Source organism: Silurus meridionalis, chromosome 21 (genome assembly GCF_014805685.1).
Source record: "Silurus meridionalis isolate SWU-2019-XX chromosome 21, ASM1480568v1, whole genome shotgun sequence".
NCBI classification, from domain to species: Eukaryota; Metazoa; Chordata; class Actinopteri; order Siluriformes; family Siluridae; genus Silurus; species Silurus meridionalis.
The window spans coordinates 18325811-18342279 of NC_060904.1; the positions used below are offsets into that span (position 1 = coordinate 18325811).

The following is a 16469-nucleotide window of genomic DNA, read 5'->3' on the forward strand; positions in this document are numbered from 1 at the left end:
GTATGTGTGTGTAAGAGTGTATGAATGTGTGTGTTTGCGTGTAAGTGTATGAATACAAGTGTGTGTGTATAAGAGGGTATGAATGTTTGTGTGCTACAGTGTGTGTTCGAGAGTGTGTGTTCGAGAGTGTGTGTGTGTGTGTGTGTGTGTGTGTGTGTGTGTGTAAATGTTATTAGCGCGTCCGCTAACACACTTGAACTACATGATGTATGTAAATAAGAGTTAGGTGTGCGCGAGCCCAAAATACACCATTACACATCAATACAGAGGATCAGACCCGAGCGGTGTTACTAAAACACACACACACACACACACACACACACACACACACACACACACACACACACACACACACACACACACCTACCTACCTACCTCTCTCTCTCTCTCTCAGGTGTGAATCCGCCGTGTGTGTTTGTCTGTTTGTTTGTTTGTTTAAACCGGAAGTAAAGACGACTTTTCCAACGCTCGCGCGGTTCTACGATTTCCGGGCTGTGTCCCAAATCGACTCTCTGTCCCTCCTTCCCTCCCCAGTAGCTACTAGAGTGAAAACGTCGTTAAAACAGTTCACAGTTCGAGTCGAACACCACTGAAGTCTGGAGCTTCGCTGAGGTTCTGGACTGTTCGTGTTTCAGTGTTTCGAGTTTATTGTGTGATTGTGGATCAGTAATGAGCAGGACACTGAGTTCTAGTGATGAGTCGAACGTGAACAATTCGTTCTTAATGAACGAGTCTTTAATGTGACTCAGAAGCATCGCAAATCTGTTTTATTATTATTATTATTATTATTATTAATGAAGCAATTAGCCATACACAAACAACGTGGCTTCTCCCCTGGTTATGTGCAGGAATCAGAATGAAGTGGTTCATCTCAGGAGTCTTCTGGTCCGAGGTTCTCACTCTCCAGTGTTCTGTATTGTTTAAAGATTTATGTGATGTCACCCAAATGAGGATGAGTTCCCTTTAGTCTGGTTCATCTCAGAGTTTTTTTTTAAGAATAATGACGATATTGACGTTCTGGTTACTATAATTATGGGAGTCACGTGACAAGACCGTACAATATGAGAGGTGACGCTCCTGATTCTGTTTATCATCATTTATCTTTATCTGCATTGTTTCATTTTCATCATTGAGAAGTTAAAGTTGGTGTATGTAGACGTGTCGGGGATCTGATTATTGATAATGTAACATTTTATTTCTGATCAAAGAAACGAAATGAACCAAATTACTGAAAAATGATTCCTTCATTAATGATGAAAAAGATTCAAAGAACCGAGTCACTAAAATGAACCGAGTTTCCCATGTGTAAGGGTGCAGTTATGAGCTCGTCCGGTAGGGTACGCTGTCGCCCAGTGTGCGTTTCCGCTCAGACCAGCGGTCAGTGAAGAAGACGGAGCTGGAGCCGGATCAGCGGATCTCCACAGAAATTCATTTATTCTTCTTCTGATCCTCTTTCATTCATCATGTTTTAGTTTTATAGGTTATTTCGAAGCCCCTGACCGCGTGTGAAATGGCGCTGGAGTGGCGTGAGGCGGTGGAGAGGGTGGATGTGTACCTCAGAGAGCTGCTCTCCTCCGGCCTGCTCTTCCTGCACGCCGAGCTCGGAGTGGATGTGGGGCTGAAAGCGGAGCTGCTGCCACCGGGGCTCCTGGCGTGTGTGGCGGCGGGACTCGGCCTCCTCCTACTCGCCGCGCTCCTCTGGCTCTCCGTGTGCCGGTGTTTCTCGAAAAAACCCGGCGAGAAAGTCGCACCCGAGGCGGGGAAGACCTCCAAACCCGAGGAGATTAAGAAGAGGAGCAGGAAGAGAGGAGGAGATAAGGTCCTGATCTTCATCCTCATTCTCCTCCATGTCTCTGAGATGACTCATTGTTAGATGTTGTCATCAGTATGTTTTATTATTGAGGTGGAACATAAAAGCCATGTAGTCCATCAGCAGCTCATGTTTCTCTTGAAGAGCTCCAGAACCTCTCTAATGAACGTGTTTGTGTTGCAGAAGGTGCAGAGGAACGGCCTGGCTGTTGACCTGGAGGAGGACGTGAAGCTGGTGGAGGCACAGAACCTGAGCGAGAGTCCAGATTCTGCTGGGGGTAAAAGTGAGAAGGTATAACCACCTAAACACCAAACCAGCAGTCAGTTTAAAAGACTGTTACACTACCTGTATATTAGAGAGAGAGTGTGTGTGTGTGTGTGTGTGTGTGTGTGTGTGTGTGTGTGTGTAAAGGGGCGGGGCCACTCATACACCTGCAGCTGTTCGGCCATTTATGGGCGTGGCCTATCCACTATTTCTTTCCACCAAAACAGTATATAACTTCTAAACCTTTAAACAAATGAAACACACAACCCACATAAAGATCTTCATTTTTTATTTGGTTTTAAATTCAGAATCAGGTTCTCACAAAGAATTTGTTTCCAGCTGTTGGTGATTGAAAAGTACAGACATAAATAATAACACAATACATTTAGCATATAAACAAGTCTACACCTGACAATTAATTAACTTACCAGACACATCGAAACATCGCTTACTTTTTCTGGATATTACATTTTTTCCTCGTCACGTCATTTTGCATGGTTTGAAATCATGCTTATCTTCTGCTTTTGCCTGAAGGGGCTGATTAAACGAAATCTGCAACTATATTCCGCACCATAAAACTGCAGTTGTCACCGTTTTCATGCGTTACTAATTAAAAATTTTTTGCATTTGGATAAATCATTTGTAGCAAACCTTTATAGAAAACGAGATTTGTGTTTCTGCCCCCTGCTGGTTGGAGAGAGAATTACACCTCACCCTCTACAGTTTGCTCTCTGTCCAGATGTAAATATAAATATTACATAAACTGTAATTAGTGGCTCAGAAGGAGAAAGCTGCAAAAGCAAATTAAAAGACCCCCAGACTACACCCTGTGTTCTCTCTGATCACTAGGAAGGGAATAAATGCATACTAGATGTTGTTTGGGGTGTGTGTGAGAACACTCAGAAACCGGGGGAGGGAGGGGGGAGGGTGGAGGACAGACGCTGGTCTGAAAGTAGCAGCTGCTAGTTTCAGGTTTCCTGATGATGTGTGGCATCAGCAGATCTGCGGGAGTTGTGTGATGGTGTCAGAGATACAGAACCGGTGTCCAGTTAAAGCGTGGGTCTTCCTAAATCGAAGGGGTGGAGTTTAAATTTGATAATTGTTTAAGTATACAAATATATACATACATATACAAATGAATTAATTGTAGATCAACATCTGTAGTTTAGATCAACGAAAGAAAGCTGCATTGTTAACTTCCATTAAGCCCCACCCCTTTTTAATTTTATATGACTTTTTCTTTTTAAAGGAAAGAAGAATAAGAAGAAGTCGAAAGCTCCAGTGAAGGAAACAAAGTCCATGTCAGAGCGCAAAGAGCCGGAGGAAGGTAACGTTCAGGTTCCTCATCATGTCATGTTGGTTCCTCAAGTAACTTAAACGCTAGTTCCACTTGCTGTCTTTCAGATGCTGCTGTTGGCTCTTTATGTAGAATGTAACCATGGCAACGCTCAGTGCAGAGGGTGGTGTAAATGTGTGTGTGTGTGTGTTTCACCAGGAACCTGGGAGACTAAAGTGAGCCACAAAGAGAAGAAGCAGCAGAGAAAGAAGGACAAAGGAGCAGGAGACGAATCGGAGAGTCCTGGAGGAACGGAGCCGGTTGTGGAGGAACCTCAAATTACTGTAACGCCATCTGTACCCATTACTATCTCCACCAAGACCTCCAACAACACCTCCACCACCAAAACTTCCAACCCCAGCACCTCTACCACCAAGACCTCCAACCCCAATACCACCACCAAGACCTCCAACCCCAATACCACCACCTCCACCAAGGCCTCCAACCCCAATACCACTACCAAGACCTCCAACCCCAGTACCACCACCTCCACCAAGACCGCCAATCCCAATACCACCACCTCCACCAAGACCTCCAACACCTCCACCAAGACCTCTAACCCCAATACCACCACCACCTCCACCAAGACCTCCAACCCCAACACCACCTCCACCAAGACCTCCAACCCCAACAACACCTTCACCAAGACCTCCAACTCCAACACTACCACCTCCACCAAGACCTCCCACCCCAACAACACCTCCACCAAGACCTCCAACTCTAACACCTCCGCCAAGACCTCCCACCCTAACACCATGACCAACCCCAACACTCTCTCCACCAAAACCTCCAATCCCAACACCATCTTTACCAAGACCTCCAACTCCTCCACCTCAAACACCCCCACCACCAGCCCGAACACCAAGACCTCCAACTCCTCTAATAATTCCAATAACACCAACACCACCAAGACCTCCAACATGTCCACCAAGACCACCACCACTGCTAAGGCCTCCAACAATTCCACCACCTCCAAGACCTCCACCAAAGCCACCAAGACCACCACCAACACCACTCCTGCACCTAAAACTCAGCAGGTGGCTCCACCTGTAGAACGTAAGCTCTCTGGTTCCTGGACCTTCACCTTTAGCTTCACAGAGTAACGTAGTCTTGATTCACGTGAAAGTTCCTGCTACATCGAGATTAAAAAATGGCGTCATTTCGTGCTGCTGCATTTTCTCGAGCAGCGTAATGAGATCTTTCCTCCTTTTTTTTATCTCTACAGATGATCCTCCTCCTCCAGCTGCTGATGTGACCCGTACCGTCAATCCACCAGGTAACACACACACACACACACACACACAAACACTTAAAGAGTGATGTTACTACACAAACACGGTCTTTGATGTGGACCATAAACATCTCAATCCAGCAGTTTTAATACAGATGTGAAGGTCATGTGATGAAGAGCACAGTGATTATAACCTCTGTGTGTGTGTGTGTGTGTGTGTGTGTGTGTGTGTGTGTGTGTGTGTGTGTGTTCTCAGTATCTCATGGATGGGATGGGATGTGTGTGAATGGATCAGGATCATGGGATCTGGGCGTGTCTGTGCCTTCTCTTGGTCAGACCTGGACCAGCGTGAAGTCTGAACAGTCCGTCTGGCCTCAGGACATGGAGGGTAAAACATGCTACTGAATCCTGCGCTCTGATTGGTCAGCAGTGACATTAGTGCTGCTTTATATGAGTGTGATCGTTTCCATAGCAGCAGCTCGTTCACAGAGACGTGTAGTAATAATGAACAGGAAATAGCCGATGTTAATGAACGGGTGTGGGAGGAGTCTCCAGTGTCGGAGGTAGAGCTGTGAGATCTTCAGGACTGAGGGGTTTCTGGGGAAGTGTGTTGTTGTTGGTGTGGTGTAATAAAGGGGAATAGAACACAAAACTGTGGGTACAAATGAACCTGAAGATGTTTTGTTTATTTGTTCCAGGCTCGTGGATGATCGTAGACGAGTCTCACATTCCTGTCTCGCTCCACGGAATGAGTGCAGGTGAGAAACGTCATTCACGAGTCAAATTCACATGATTTTAGTGTTGTTTAATCTGATTTTTTAAATCTGATTTATAATTTCATATAAATAACAACGTATATCAGTGCACCAGTTACTTTAACGCTGCCCCTGCTGGATGCTGATGGTGCTGCGGTGTGTTTTCTTTACAAAAGGTTCAGGATTTGAATATTTCAGTCCACATTCAAGTCACGCTGTGTGTGTGTGTGTGTGTGTGTGTGTGTGTGTGTGTGTGTGTGTGTGTGTGTGTGTGTGTGTGTGTGTGTGTGTGTGTGTGTGTGTGTGTGTGTGTGTGTGTGTGTGTGTGTGTGTGTGTAGGTGTTGAAGCACAGGTTGTTCCTGAGAGGCCCTGGGCGTGTCCAGTACCTGTGGATGATGAGTGGTCAGGTCCCAGTAAGTGCAATAATAATAATAGTGTAGTAAATAATTAATTTTTCACTTTAAATTTTAAGCTTATTTTGTTTTGTATTTATAGAATTAACATTTTATTTAATAAATGAAATTGACAGATATAATTTTATTAGCTAGTTTACAGCAAGGTGGAAAATACGGTGTGTGTGTGTGTGTGTGTGTGTGTGTGTGTGTGTGTGTGTGTGTGTGTAGACAATGTTTCTGCCGAACTGGGGTCCGATTACTGCGCCCCATGTGAGGAGTGGGGGAATTATGAGGATCCAGCAGGTGGTGCTGTTTCTCCCGATGAGCCTCAGGTAAGTTATGTCACGTGAAATAAAACATATGACGATTAACCACTACAATCTCCGAGGTGTGTGTGTGTGAGTTCACCTTCTGAAAGTTTTGCCTGTGCACTGCACTCAGGACTCTGATCTGGAAAAGGACAAGGAAGAACCTGCGGCTCCAGGAAGCGGCAAAGCCAAGAAGAAGAAGAAGAAAAAGAAGAAAGTGGAGGATGCTGGAAACGCTGCTCAGGTGAAATCCCCCACCCCACCACCACCACCACACACACACAGCGCTGCAGCAATAAATTCATACAGGTACAAACCAAATTTTTCCTTTTTGATTGACAGGTGGAGGTGGAAGTGGGTGTGGCTAAAGACCTGAACTCTGCAGGAAACATTTTTACCAAAACTGCAAAAGTGAGTGATTATTTAATCATTAACGAGTTTTTCAGATCACGACTAAACCAGTTTTATTATTTGTTAGCAGGTGCTAAGTTTTACGTGTGTGTGTGTGTGTGTGTGTGTGTGTGTGTGTGTAGGAGCAGGAAATTGTGGTTCCCCCTCGAGTCCCACTGAAACCCTCTGAACTTGAGGCTATGCCCAAAAGCACGGCTCCACCCACTCAGAGTGAGTCAAAATCAAAAATGGCTTCCTGTTATGTGTAGCACCCTCTAGAGGCAGTAGATGGTCGTTCATGTTAATGCCAATCAGTGACGTTATTTTTGCTAGTGTGACCTCTGACCCTAGTCTCGTCTCGTCTCGTTTCCACCAGAGAAAGCCGAGGAGAGCTGGGAATCTCCGAAGCAAGTGAAGAAGAAAAAGGCTCGCAGGGAAACATGAGCACGAGCGCGGAGTTCAGGAAGAAACGCCCTTATGCAAACCGGGATTTCAGAGCGAGAGCCAGGCGGATTAGCGCGCTAATGTGAGCGTGAGTCTGCGTGCATTCAGACAGCGCACAGTGTAACATATCAGTCCTGTGGGTGTGACGTGCCTCGGTCACGTGCCGATCGACCGCTTCACATCACCACGTTCCGCTAATGTTTTATCAACCGTAATATCAGAACATTTGCTGTTTTTTTTTTCTTCAGGCTAAATTGTCTCCGACCCTGAACGTGGTGACGTGTCGAGCGCTCGTCTGCACGTGTCCGATGTTCATGTGATTGTTGGGTTCTTTATAATTCTGTAATAAAACTTTTTTTCCCCATTTTGTTTTTGAAGAGTGGGGGGGCATCCTCCACGTCTCGTGCGTCTCCAAACGCAGTCGCTCGTACCAGATATCCAGACGTGAGCGACTACGGTCGGAGACGTGCGAGATTATTTTGTATGTGGTTAAAATATAAGAATTAAACATAGACGTGTTTTCTACACTTCTGATAAAAACGTGTTGTCTGGTACACTCTGCCCCTCCCTCACCCCCCTTGCATGTGTAATTATTTTGTATTTTTTTGCCGATGAATCGGCGAGTCACGTAAACGAGCGGCGTTTCCCCGGGCGCTGTGTGGAACTCCCGATGCCTTAACGTGACGTGTGCAGTGACGACGTCACACTCGTCTGTCCGCTGCATGCACTTCTCCTCCGTCTGTGCGTTCTGTCCAACATCTCCTTAAATAAATGTGGTTTCTTTGCAAACTCCTTTCCTGGCTCCTGATTTATTCATTGGGGCGGGGCTTTGTACAGATCTCACCAATCACGTTCAGGCTCATGTTTAAAAGTTACTGTTCATACACCAGTCAATCACAATTTTGATCTCCATCTGCTGTAGCCATGTTCCTTAAAGAGTTTTCAGAAGCTGCAGGACCCATCACTTCATTGAATGAGACAGAAGCTCCAAATACATTACTGAAGACCACCATGACTTGGATGTAACATGGAACACTGAAGACCACTATCACAGTGACGTCCCCAAGATCAGGTTCCTCCTAAATGGACAAACTTACCCGTGATGCTCCTGAGAGACCTGCAGCTGCTGACGACAAGCTCTTCTAGTCTTCCTGTCTGGGTGATGGAGACGACGTCTAGACAGAAATTTTTCTCACAAAAAATAAATTCATCCAAACTCTACATCCCCACAAACCTCAGACAGAAAGACAGCATCTGGTCTCAAGAGGCCGATTGCAGAAATCCAGAAAATACAAACTCATCAAAATACCACACACACACACACACCCCTCTTCAGGTACCTTTTACACACATCTTACACACATGCACACCTCACACACACCCCTCACATACACACACACACACACACACACACACAGTGTAAGGTATGTAACACATGAAAGAACAGTGAAGTGTTTGATAAATGTTTATTAATGTTTATAAGGCCACTCTGTACCGTGTGCAGGATTTATTACAAAAATAATCACAATGTCCCTCTACCACAATCACACACACACACACACACGTAGGCACGTTAGATTAAAAACAAACAATGGAAAACAATCACTGGAGCTCCACACACACACGTAGGCACGTTAGATTAAAAACAAGCGGGAAAAAAATATCACTAGAGCTCTACACACACACACACACACACACACACACACACACGTCCGTCGTCATGATAATTGATATGGATGGTGACGTCAGAGGCTGCAATAAAAACGCAGTAATTGTGACGTGTTGAGACTCAGGAGTCGCTTCAGAAAGACATGAGGACAAATCGCGGTCTCCATAACAACCGTGTCAACTACAGAACCGCTGAAATGACCGATGTGGAACTTAAACGCATTGCGGGTTTAAAAATGTGGCGGCGCTTAAACGTAATGATCTTTGTGATGTGCCTACGTCTTCACATCTTCAGTTTGAGAGTGAAGATCTAGCTAATCGGTTCAGATAGCGGTAAAGTTAACGGACCTAGCAAGACGATTAGCGGGAAATGTTATAATGGAGTGATGGTAGTAGTAACGTCACGTGAGCGAGCCGGCGGCGGCTACCTGCTGCTAACCGTCCGCTCTGAAATGCATAAGAACAACGTAACTAATGCTGAACACCAAACCTACACAAGATGTGCACTAACACTAGCAGCGGTACCCCAAAACACGCCATCAGATTTCTGAGGTAAAAAGCAGACGTGGGAGAAGCAGACGGCGTGATCATCAGGCGCATGTGCTGATCATGATGTTCTTCACACGGGGAAAACAATCCGTCTCATTCTGGGGTCGAGTTTACATTCCTAATGTTTTCTTTAAAATGTCTTGAGAGTTTATATCAGAAGATTTTGAAAATAAAAGGGAAGAGACTCTGGGCTGCAGCTGAGGAAGGGGTTCGTCCCGCAACGTCTCCTGGACAAGATCCACAATCTTCACGAGCGAAAGTGCAGATGTGGAGAACAGATGTTTACAGTTCAAAGCATGATCACTGATCTCCTCATCCCTCCGCCTCGTTTCTTCACTTTTACATCGATCAGAATGAAGATAAATATGAGGCTGGACGTCCCTGTCGAGCTCTGAACACACACACACGTGCGATATTTACACGTGCGATATTTACACGTAGGGTTTGGGCGTGGCAGAAATTAGTGTTGCGTAGGTTATAGGTCCAAAGAGCGATAGTGGATAGCTAACTACCAGGCTAGCTCGCTAAATTACGCTGTACACCTGTACAATCTTTATATCAATAACTAGTTAGCTAAATAACAATAAAAATAAACTACTTGGCCACGCCCCCTTCAAGGGGAGAGATGAAAGTTTTGGTAAGAACAGCGTGCTAATAAAAATAGTTAACTATAAAGTGGTAAATTACAGTAAATATTTTTCTTTTCTAGTCAAAATAAAATCCTAAATTATGGAAATTACCATTTTAAAGTCTTTTACACAGGAAAAAAAACCCTCCATATCTCAGGAAGTCCTTCTGTAAAGGCCATGATGGTTACATGTAGCCAGAAAAGACAGACGGCCAGACAGATGGCTAGACAGACCGTCAGACAGGATGCTGTATGGAAATGTAAAGCAGCAGTCGATGTGATGTTTCTGATTACGCAAATTTTTTTTCCTTCCTTTTCGTCCCAACAGCGTGTTTACAGTACACAAGGTATGGGGTAACAGACTCCGCCCATTCAGTCTTTAACAATCGGCTGGCACTGTAAACTGTTACCCATGATCCTCTGGGCCTCGGTGCTGGTGTTCTGAAACCAGGAAGTTCCTCAGGAAGTACTTAACAACCCAGAAAACAACCATAAGGTGTGAGAGAGAGAGAGAGAGAGAGAGAGAGAGAGAGAGAGAGAGAGAGAGAGAGAGAGAGTGCAGGTTTGTGTCTAAGGCAACAACGGTGTGAATTTCTTGCACGCACACACGCGCGCACACACACACACACACACACACACACACACACACACACACACACACACACAAACACACCTGAGCATGTGGAGAGAGCTGTGTAGGTCAGTCACTGAGTGTGTGCGTGCGACTGAACACACACCTCCGGTGTGAATGAGAGAAAGAGAGAGCGAAAGAGAGAAGGATAGACAGATAGATGGCTGAAAATGGCACTAAAGTTTATAACCTGATTGATGCACTAGAGAGGCTCCGCCCACAAAACACACACTGTACTCAGCTCTCTCTGTGTGTGTGTGCGCGTGTGTGTGTGTGTTAACGTCCCGGCCGGTTCTCTGCACGCTCTTTGGGCTGGGTTTTGGGGGTCGGTGGTCGCAGGCTTTGCTCCGTCCCGACGTTGACGGTGATGTTGGTGTAGAGCGGCAGGTATTCACGAGACACGAGCTCATACGCCACCGAGTTCATCCCGTCTGCCCTCCACGTCTGCTGAGTCTTCGCCAACAGACTGAACCTGCACCACACACACACACACACACACACACACACACACACACACACACACTTTACTTTTTTTAAAATACAAATCAATTCACATAACGCTCTTAAAACACATTATTTTGTCCGAACACAATATGTTGTAATAGTGTTAATGCTGTGGTTAATTTTAGTGTGTGTGTGTGTGTGTGTGTGTGTACCTTTTAGGGTTGACCTCGTTGCCTTCATCCAGTTTGTGCTTGATCATCTTGTAGCGGCCGATCTTCAGAGACGGGCGACTGATGGACATCCCGGCCAGAGACACGCTTCAGACAGAAAAATATATAAACCCAACAAAAAAAGAAAGAAAAGCGAGTGGGGAAAAGAGAAATAAATGCAGGTTTCTGGACTTGATTTCTAATTGGATACAGTGATTGGAAACTTTCTATAGGAACTTCATCTGGAGAATCTGAAAACATTCCTAATGAAAATCTTAATTGGAATTAATTCGAAAATTTGGGGAAAATGTACATTAACTGTTTCATATACAAACAAATATAAACATTTAGTCCAGTAAACTAATGACATGAATACAAACTAATATGGATTTAAAAATTTTTCATTTCATTAAATTGTTAGTATATTTTTTGCACAGCAGCTCTCACACACACACACACACACACACACACACACACACACACACACACAAACACACCTGAGCATGTGGAGAGAGCTGTGTAGGTCAGTCACTGAGTGTGTGCGATTGAACACACACCTCCGGTGTGAATGAGAGAAAGAGAGCGAAAGAGAAGGATAGACAGATAGATGGCTGAAAATGGCACTAAAGTTTATAACCTGATTGATGCACTAGAGAGGCTCCGCCCACAAAACACACACTGTACTCAGCTCTCTCTGTGTGTGTGCGCGTGTGTGTGTGTTAACGTCCCGGCCGGTTCTCTGCACGCTCTTTGGGCTGGGTTTTGGGGGTCGGTGGTCGCAGGCTTTGCTCCGTCCCGACGTTGACGGTGATGTTGGTGTAGAGCGGCAGATATTCACGAGACACGAGCTCATACGCCACCGAGTTCATCCGTCTGCCCTCCACGCCTGCTGAGTCTTCGCCAACAGACTGAACCTGCACCACACACACACACACACACACACACACACACACACACAGTTTACTTTTTTTAAAATACAAATCAATTCACATAACGCTCTTAAAACACGTTATTTTGTCCGAACACAATATGTTGTAATAGTGTTAATGCTGTGGTTAATTTTTAGTGTGTGTGTGTGTGTGTGTGTGTGTGTGTGTACCTTTTAGGGTTGACCTCGTTGCCTTCATCCAGTTTGTGCTTGATCATCTTGTAGCGGCCGATCTTCAGAGACGGGCGACTGATGGACATCCCGGCCAGAGACACGCTTCAGACAGAAAAATATATAAACCCAACAAAAAAAGAAAGAAAAGCGAGTGGGGAAAAGAGAAATAAATGCAGGTTTCTGGACTTGATTTCTAATTGGATACAGTGATTGGAAACTTTCTATAGGAACTTCATCTGGAGAATCTGAAAACATTCCTAATGAAAATCTTAATTGGAATTAATTCGAAAATTTGGGGAAAATGTACATTAACTGTTTCATATACAAACAAATATAAACATTTAGTCCAGTAAACTAATGACATGAATACAAACTAATATGGATTTAAAAATTTTTCATTTCATTAAATTGTTAGTATATTTTTTTGCACAGCAGCTCTCACACACACACACACACACACTTACACTTACCGGATGCCGATGTCGTCGTCCTCACCCCCCCAGCCCCAGTAGTTGTTGGGAAAACCGTTCATCTTCAGATAGTGTAGAGGACTGAGCGCGGAAACACCTCCAAAATACGCCTTATAGGGCAGTCTGTAACACAATACACACAATTATAACACACACACACACACACACACACACACACAATACATCTGTAACACACTGTTCATCTCATTACACACTAAACTGGTCTCACAGGACACGTGTGCTGCACGTGTTCCTGATCCGATTCTACCGTTTCACAGAATGAAAAGGTTTATGACGTGTCCGACTGCGTTTCATTTCACAGAGACGGCTTCAGGACTTTCAGACTGCACCTTTAAAATCCCACTGAGCTGATTGGAGGGATGTGGAACGTTTGAACTCACTTGTAACCGAACTTGTCCATGGCGATGGCGGCGTGTTTGGGGTTGCGGTCACACGTGTACATGTTGCGGTCGTCCTCGGGGATCAGGTCCACGTCGTGGAAGAAAAGACAGTCCCAGTCCTCTTCCCTCATAGCCTCCCGGAACCCGATGTTCATAAGCTTTGCCCGGTTAAACGTGTAGTCACCAGCCTGCAACACACACATACACAAACACAAACACAAACACACACACACACACACACACACACACACACACACACAATCTCAGACTGATGACATGTGCAAATTCTCCACAAAGGGGCGCCATTAGCATAAAATCCTATAGAGGTCAGGAATTCTATGTGAGCTCTGAAGCCACTACATCTCCAGAACATCAGCTGCTCTGGGATTACAGAATAATCCCTGGCCTTGATTTCAGTATGAGGCAGGAATATCAGGGCTACAGATTATTTTTATCTGATAATCTGACAGCTGGATCTGCTTTCTGACCTTCAACATCTTTCTGACACAATCAAAAAGTTTTAAAACTATTTTTGTTACACGCCATCAGACGGCAGCGCGCACAGTAACAGGGAGCACCGACCTTCATAAGTCATTGTGCTTGAAGACATCGTCTTGTACTTTGGGAGCTGTGCAACTGGTTCTGCTCTGACCACGTGCATTACAACGTCTGATAATCCGGGCACCCAGTCACCAAGCTCCTCCTCACATGAGAGTATCTCACCAGAAACAACACAATCTCACGTCCACACCCACCTGACATGCCAGATTTAGCTCCTGAGGACTTTGCCCTCTTCCCGAAGATGAAGATGAGCTCAAAGGTCGGTGTTTTGACACCGTTAGAAGATGCCGGACACGCTTTGAAAAGAAGACTTCCAGGACACGTTTCAGAAGAACACTGGGAGCACTGTGTTACTGTACAAGGGGACTATTTTGAAGGTGTGAAAACGTAGATAAATAAAGTCCCGGCTTGTAAAAAGAGCAAATCTCCAAACCTTTTGATACCACCTCATAAACTGACACACACACACACACACACACACACACACACACACACACACACACACACACGATGTCAGAGGGAAATTTATAGCTAAGTGGAGAAAGAAAGGACACGTGGGCATGAACTACACTACTGCAAGTTAACGATGATGTTTCTGTACAGAATACGTCTGTTCACACACCTGCTCATAACTCACATTAGCCTTCACACCACCGTGAACATTTAGGATCAATGTGAACTTTAGTGTGATTTTGTGGATGGACTTCAATGTTGCTGAGAAAATGAACACGACCACTGGTTTCTCTAGTTCAGAAACAGACGAATGTAGGTGCGGTTCCAGAACATCTCGAGTGCGGTTCCTCAGAGTGGTGAGGGTTCACACCTAATTCAGTTTTAAATCCAGGTACAGACTCATCAGGTTACACTGACACTGATAACACAACCACAGTTTCAAACTTCAAACTTAACAAAACATACATCATTATCTGTATTTACACACAAACACACACACACCTGAACACACCTACCTGAATACCAGAAAGAGGATGTGTGTGTGCTTATGAGTGTGTGTGTATGTGTGTAAGTGTGTGTATGAGTGTTCTTCTCCTCACCTGATGGATGACGTAGATGCCGTAACTCAGCTGTTGTCTCTGTAGGAAGGGATGGATATAGTAGAGGAAGAACTTCAGATGTTGTTCTCTGTTCCTGTGAGGAATGATTATAGCGGTGCGATGTCGAGCCTCACAGTCCGGCGGTCTGTAGCGCCCCCCGCGCACCACCAGTGGATTCTTCCTCTCCACCTGAGCGAGTGTGAGTCCTGATGGGAAGCTGACATGGATTGGTCCACCTGACACACAGAAAGGGTGATCATTACACAACCTGAAACATCTACTGCTTCATTCAAAAACAATCTGGAACATGGTGGAATGCAAAGCAGAAGTCTGTTGTTCAAAAGAGTGTGTGTGTGTGTGTGTGTGTGTGTGTGTGTGTGTGTGTGTGTGTGTGAACACTTACTAAGTAGTGGTGATGTTTTAGGGCAGTAGTGCAGGTCCTCTTTGTTAAACGCTTGTGCCAGGTGGGACAGGTTTGCGTAGACGTCAGCACCGGTGTGGTTGCTCCCGTGACCCGACCCCGGCCCGGCCGAGCCGCTTAGCACGTCCAGTTTGCGGAAGATCCGGAAAAAATACGTCACCCTCTTCTGGTACGCCTCCCTGGACAGGAGGGCCATGACGATGAGCTGCACGCCGAGCAGCATGAACAGATAGCGCCACTTGGAGGTCAGGGTGGGCATGGCGAGTCCTCGTTCACTATGAAATCAGGAGCAAATCTGAAGACCTGGGTCTACGGAGGTTTCATATCTGATAACGGAGCCGCGGTCGAGGGACGGAGACGGCACGCCAAGCGTCCATTGAACCGCCTAAGATGGAGTTTTTTTTATATAAACGAAAACATGGCGTATGATTCAAGGAAGCGCTGAGATCTCAGATCCGAGATGGTAGGCACTCCAGGGGATTATTTATTTTGATTTCCAAGTTCATACAAACGTCTGTCGCGTTGTCGCGTTGTCGCGTTGTCACGTTGTCACGTTGTCACGTTGTCACGTTGTCACGTTGTCACGTTGTCACGTTGTCACGTTGTCACGCGCAGCGCCGGTGTCGGCTCATAACATCACTTCTTGTTCGATTAAAAAAAATAATATTTCTCACTAAGAGACAGTCCCTCCTTATGGACTGGCTCTGTCGCCGATGGCAACGCGGGCTCAGCCAATCACAGGTCAGTGTCTGGGGGAAAAGAAAAAAAGTTGAGTTGCAAAACTGCAAAAAATAATAATAATCAAGAACAGTCAGAATTACACCTGAAGTCAAACTTCATGTGAAGATGAATAGTACGGGATTAAATCCGATGAACAGATCAGGATGGGTGAAATGAGAGGGGATACATGGAATGGTATAGAATGGAGCAGGTGGAATGTAATGAAATCTGATATATATTTATTTGTGAACGATGAACAGATGAACAAGCTAGAAAACACAGGAACAAACAACTATTATGGGATGGCAAGGAAACCCAGTCTTTACAATTACTGTATTCAACATACACACAAATTGACAGACGGACAGACAGACAGGCAGGCAGATGTGTATCTCTGGAGGTGGAGAATCTGGCATTTTCTTCTGAATTCCTCTGTATGCAATAATAATTATTGTATCCTACACTGGTGTTGTTGCTGGGATACGCCGGATCGTCTTTTTCCCCTGAGCACGATGCCTCCGGTTACCTTGTTCTTCACCAAGTGCTGAACATCACAAAGCAAAAATATAAACGCACCACCTTCAGACCAGTTACAGAAACTCTGCAGAGGATTAAAACAATCTGATCACACGGGACAGAACACAGACAGAGAAAGGACTCCTCTTCCAGTTTATCAGTC

The 16469-nt window shown here is 45.2% G+C and overlaps 3 protein-coding genes across 5 annotated transcripts in view; 1 reads left to right on the forward strand and 2 right to left on the reverse strand.

Annotated features, from left to right (window-relative positions):
- The window catches only part of cep85 (centrosomal protein 85), an 8479-nt gene extending 7838 nt beyond the window's left edge, over nucleotides 1–641 (reverse strand). Inside the window, 1 exon segment of the mRNA XM_046877322.1 lies at nucleotides 376–641. The gene's annotated coding sequence lies outside the window, so the exon portion shown is untranslated.
- A 702-nt stretch (nucleotides 642–1343) lies between these two features.
- mtdhb (metadherin b) lies at nucleotides 1344–7726 on the forward strand. 2 transcript variants are annotated; one of them, XM_046877320.1, is made up of 13 exons: nucleotides 1344–1819; nucleotides 1994–2101; nucleotides 3323–3401; nucleotides 3570–4466; nucleotides 4636–4686; nucleotides 4898–5029; nucleotides 5340–5399; nucleotides 5730–5810; nucleotides 6021–6124; nucleotides 6234–6344; nucleotides 6443–6511; nucleotides 6634–6721; nucleotides 6867–7726. In XM_046877320.1, the coding sequence occupies exons 1-13, from the start codon at nucleotides 1511–1513 to the stop codon at nucleotides 6932–6934; spliced, it is 2157 nt and encodes a 718-aa protein (XP_046733276.1). In that variant the 5' UTR covers nucleotides 1344–1510; the 3' UTR covers nucleotides 6935–7726. The 2 variants fall into 2 exon arrangements, with proteins under 2 accessions (XP_046733276.1, XP_046733277.1); XM_046877321.1 differs by having other exon boundaries at nucleotides 1345–1819; nucleotides 5736–5810.
- Nucleotides 7727–8386: 660 nt separating this feature from the next.
- On the reverse strand, nucleotides 8387–15616 carry si:dkey-199f5.8 (beta-1,4-galactosyltransferase 3). Of its 2 annotated transcripts, none has more exons than XM_046877327.1 (6): nucleotides 15053–15616; nucleotides 14650–14885; nucleotides 13037–13224; nucleotides 12636–12758; nucleotides 12163–12267; nucleotides 8387–10882 (listed from the first exon to the last, which is right to left on the reverse strand). In XM_046877327.1, exons 1-6 carry the CDS (start codon nucleotides 15327–15329, stop codon nucleotides 10687–10689), a joined length of 1125 nt encoding a protein of 374 aa, XP_046733283.1. In that variant the 5' UTR covers nucleotides 15330–15616; the 3' UTR covers nucleotides 8387–10686. The 2 variants fall into 2 exon arrangements, with proteins under 2 accessions (XP_046733283.1, XP_046733282.1); XM_046877326.1 differs by lacking the exon at nucleotides 8387–10882 and adding an exon at nucleotides 11657–11977.
- Between the last annotated feature and the right edge of the window lie 853 nt (nucleotides 15617–16469).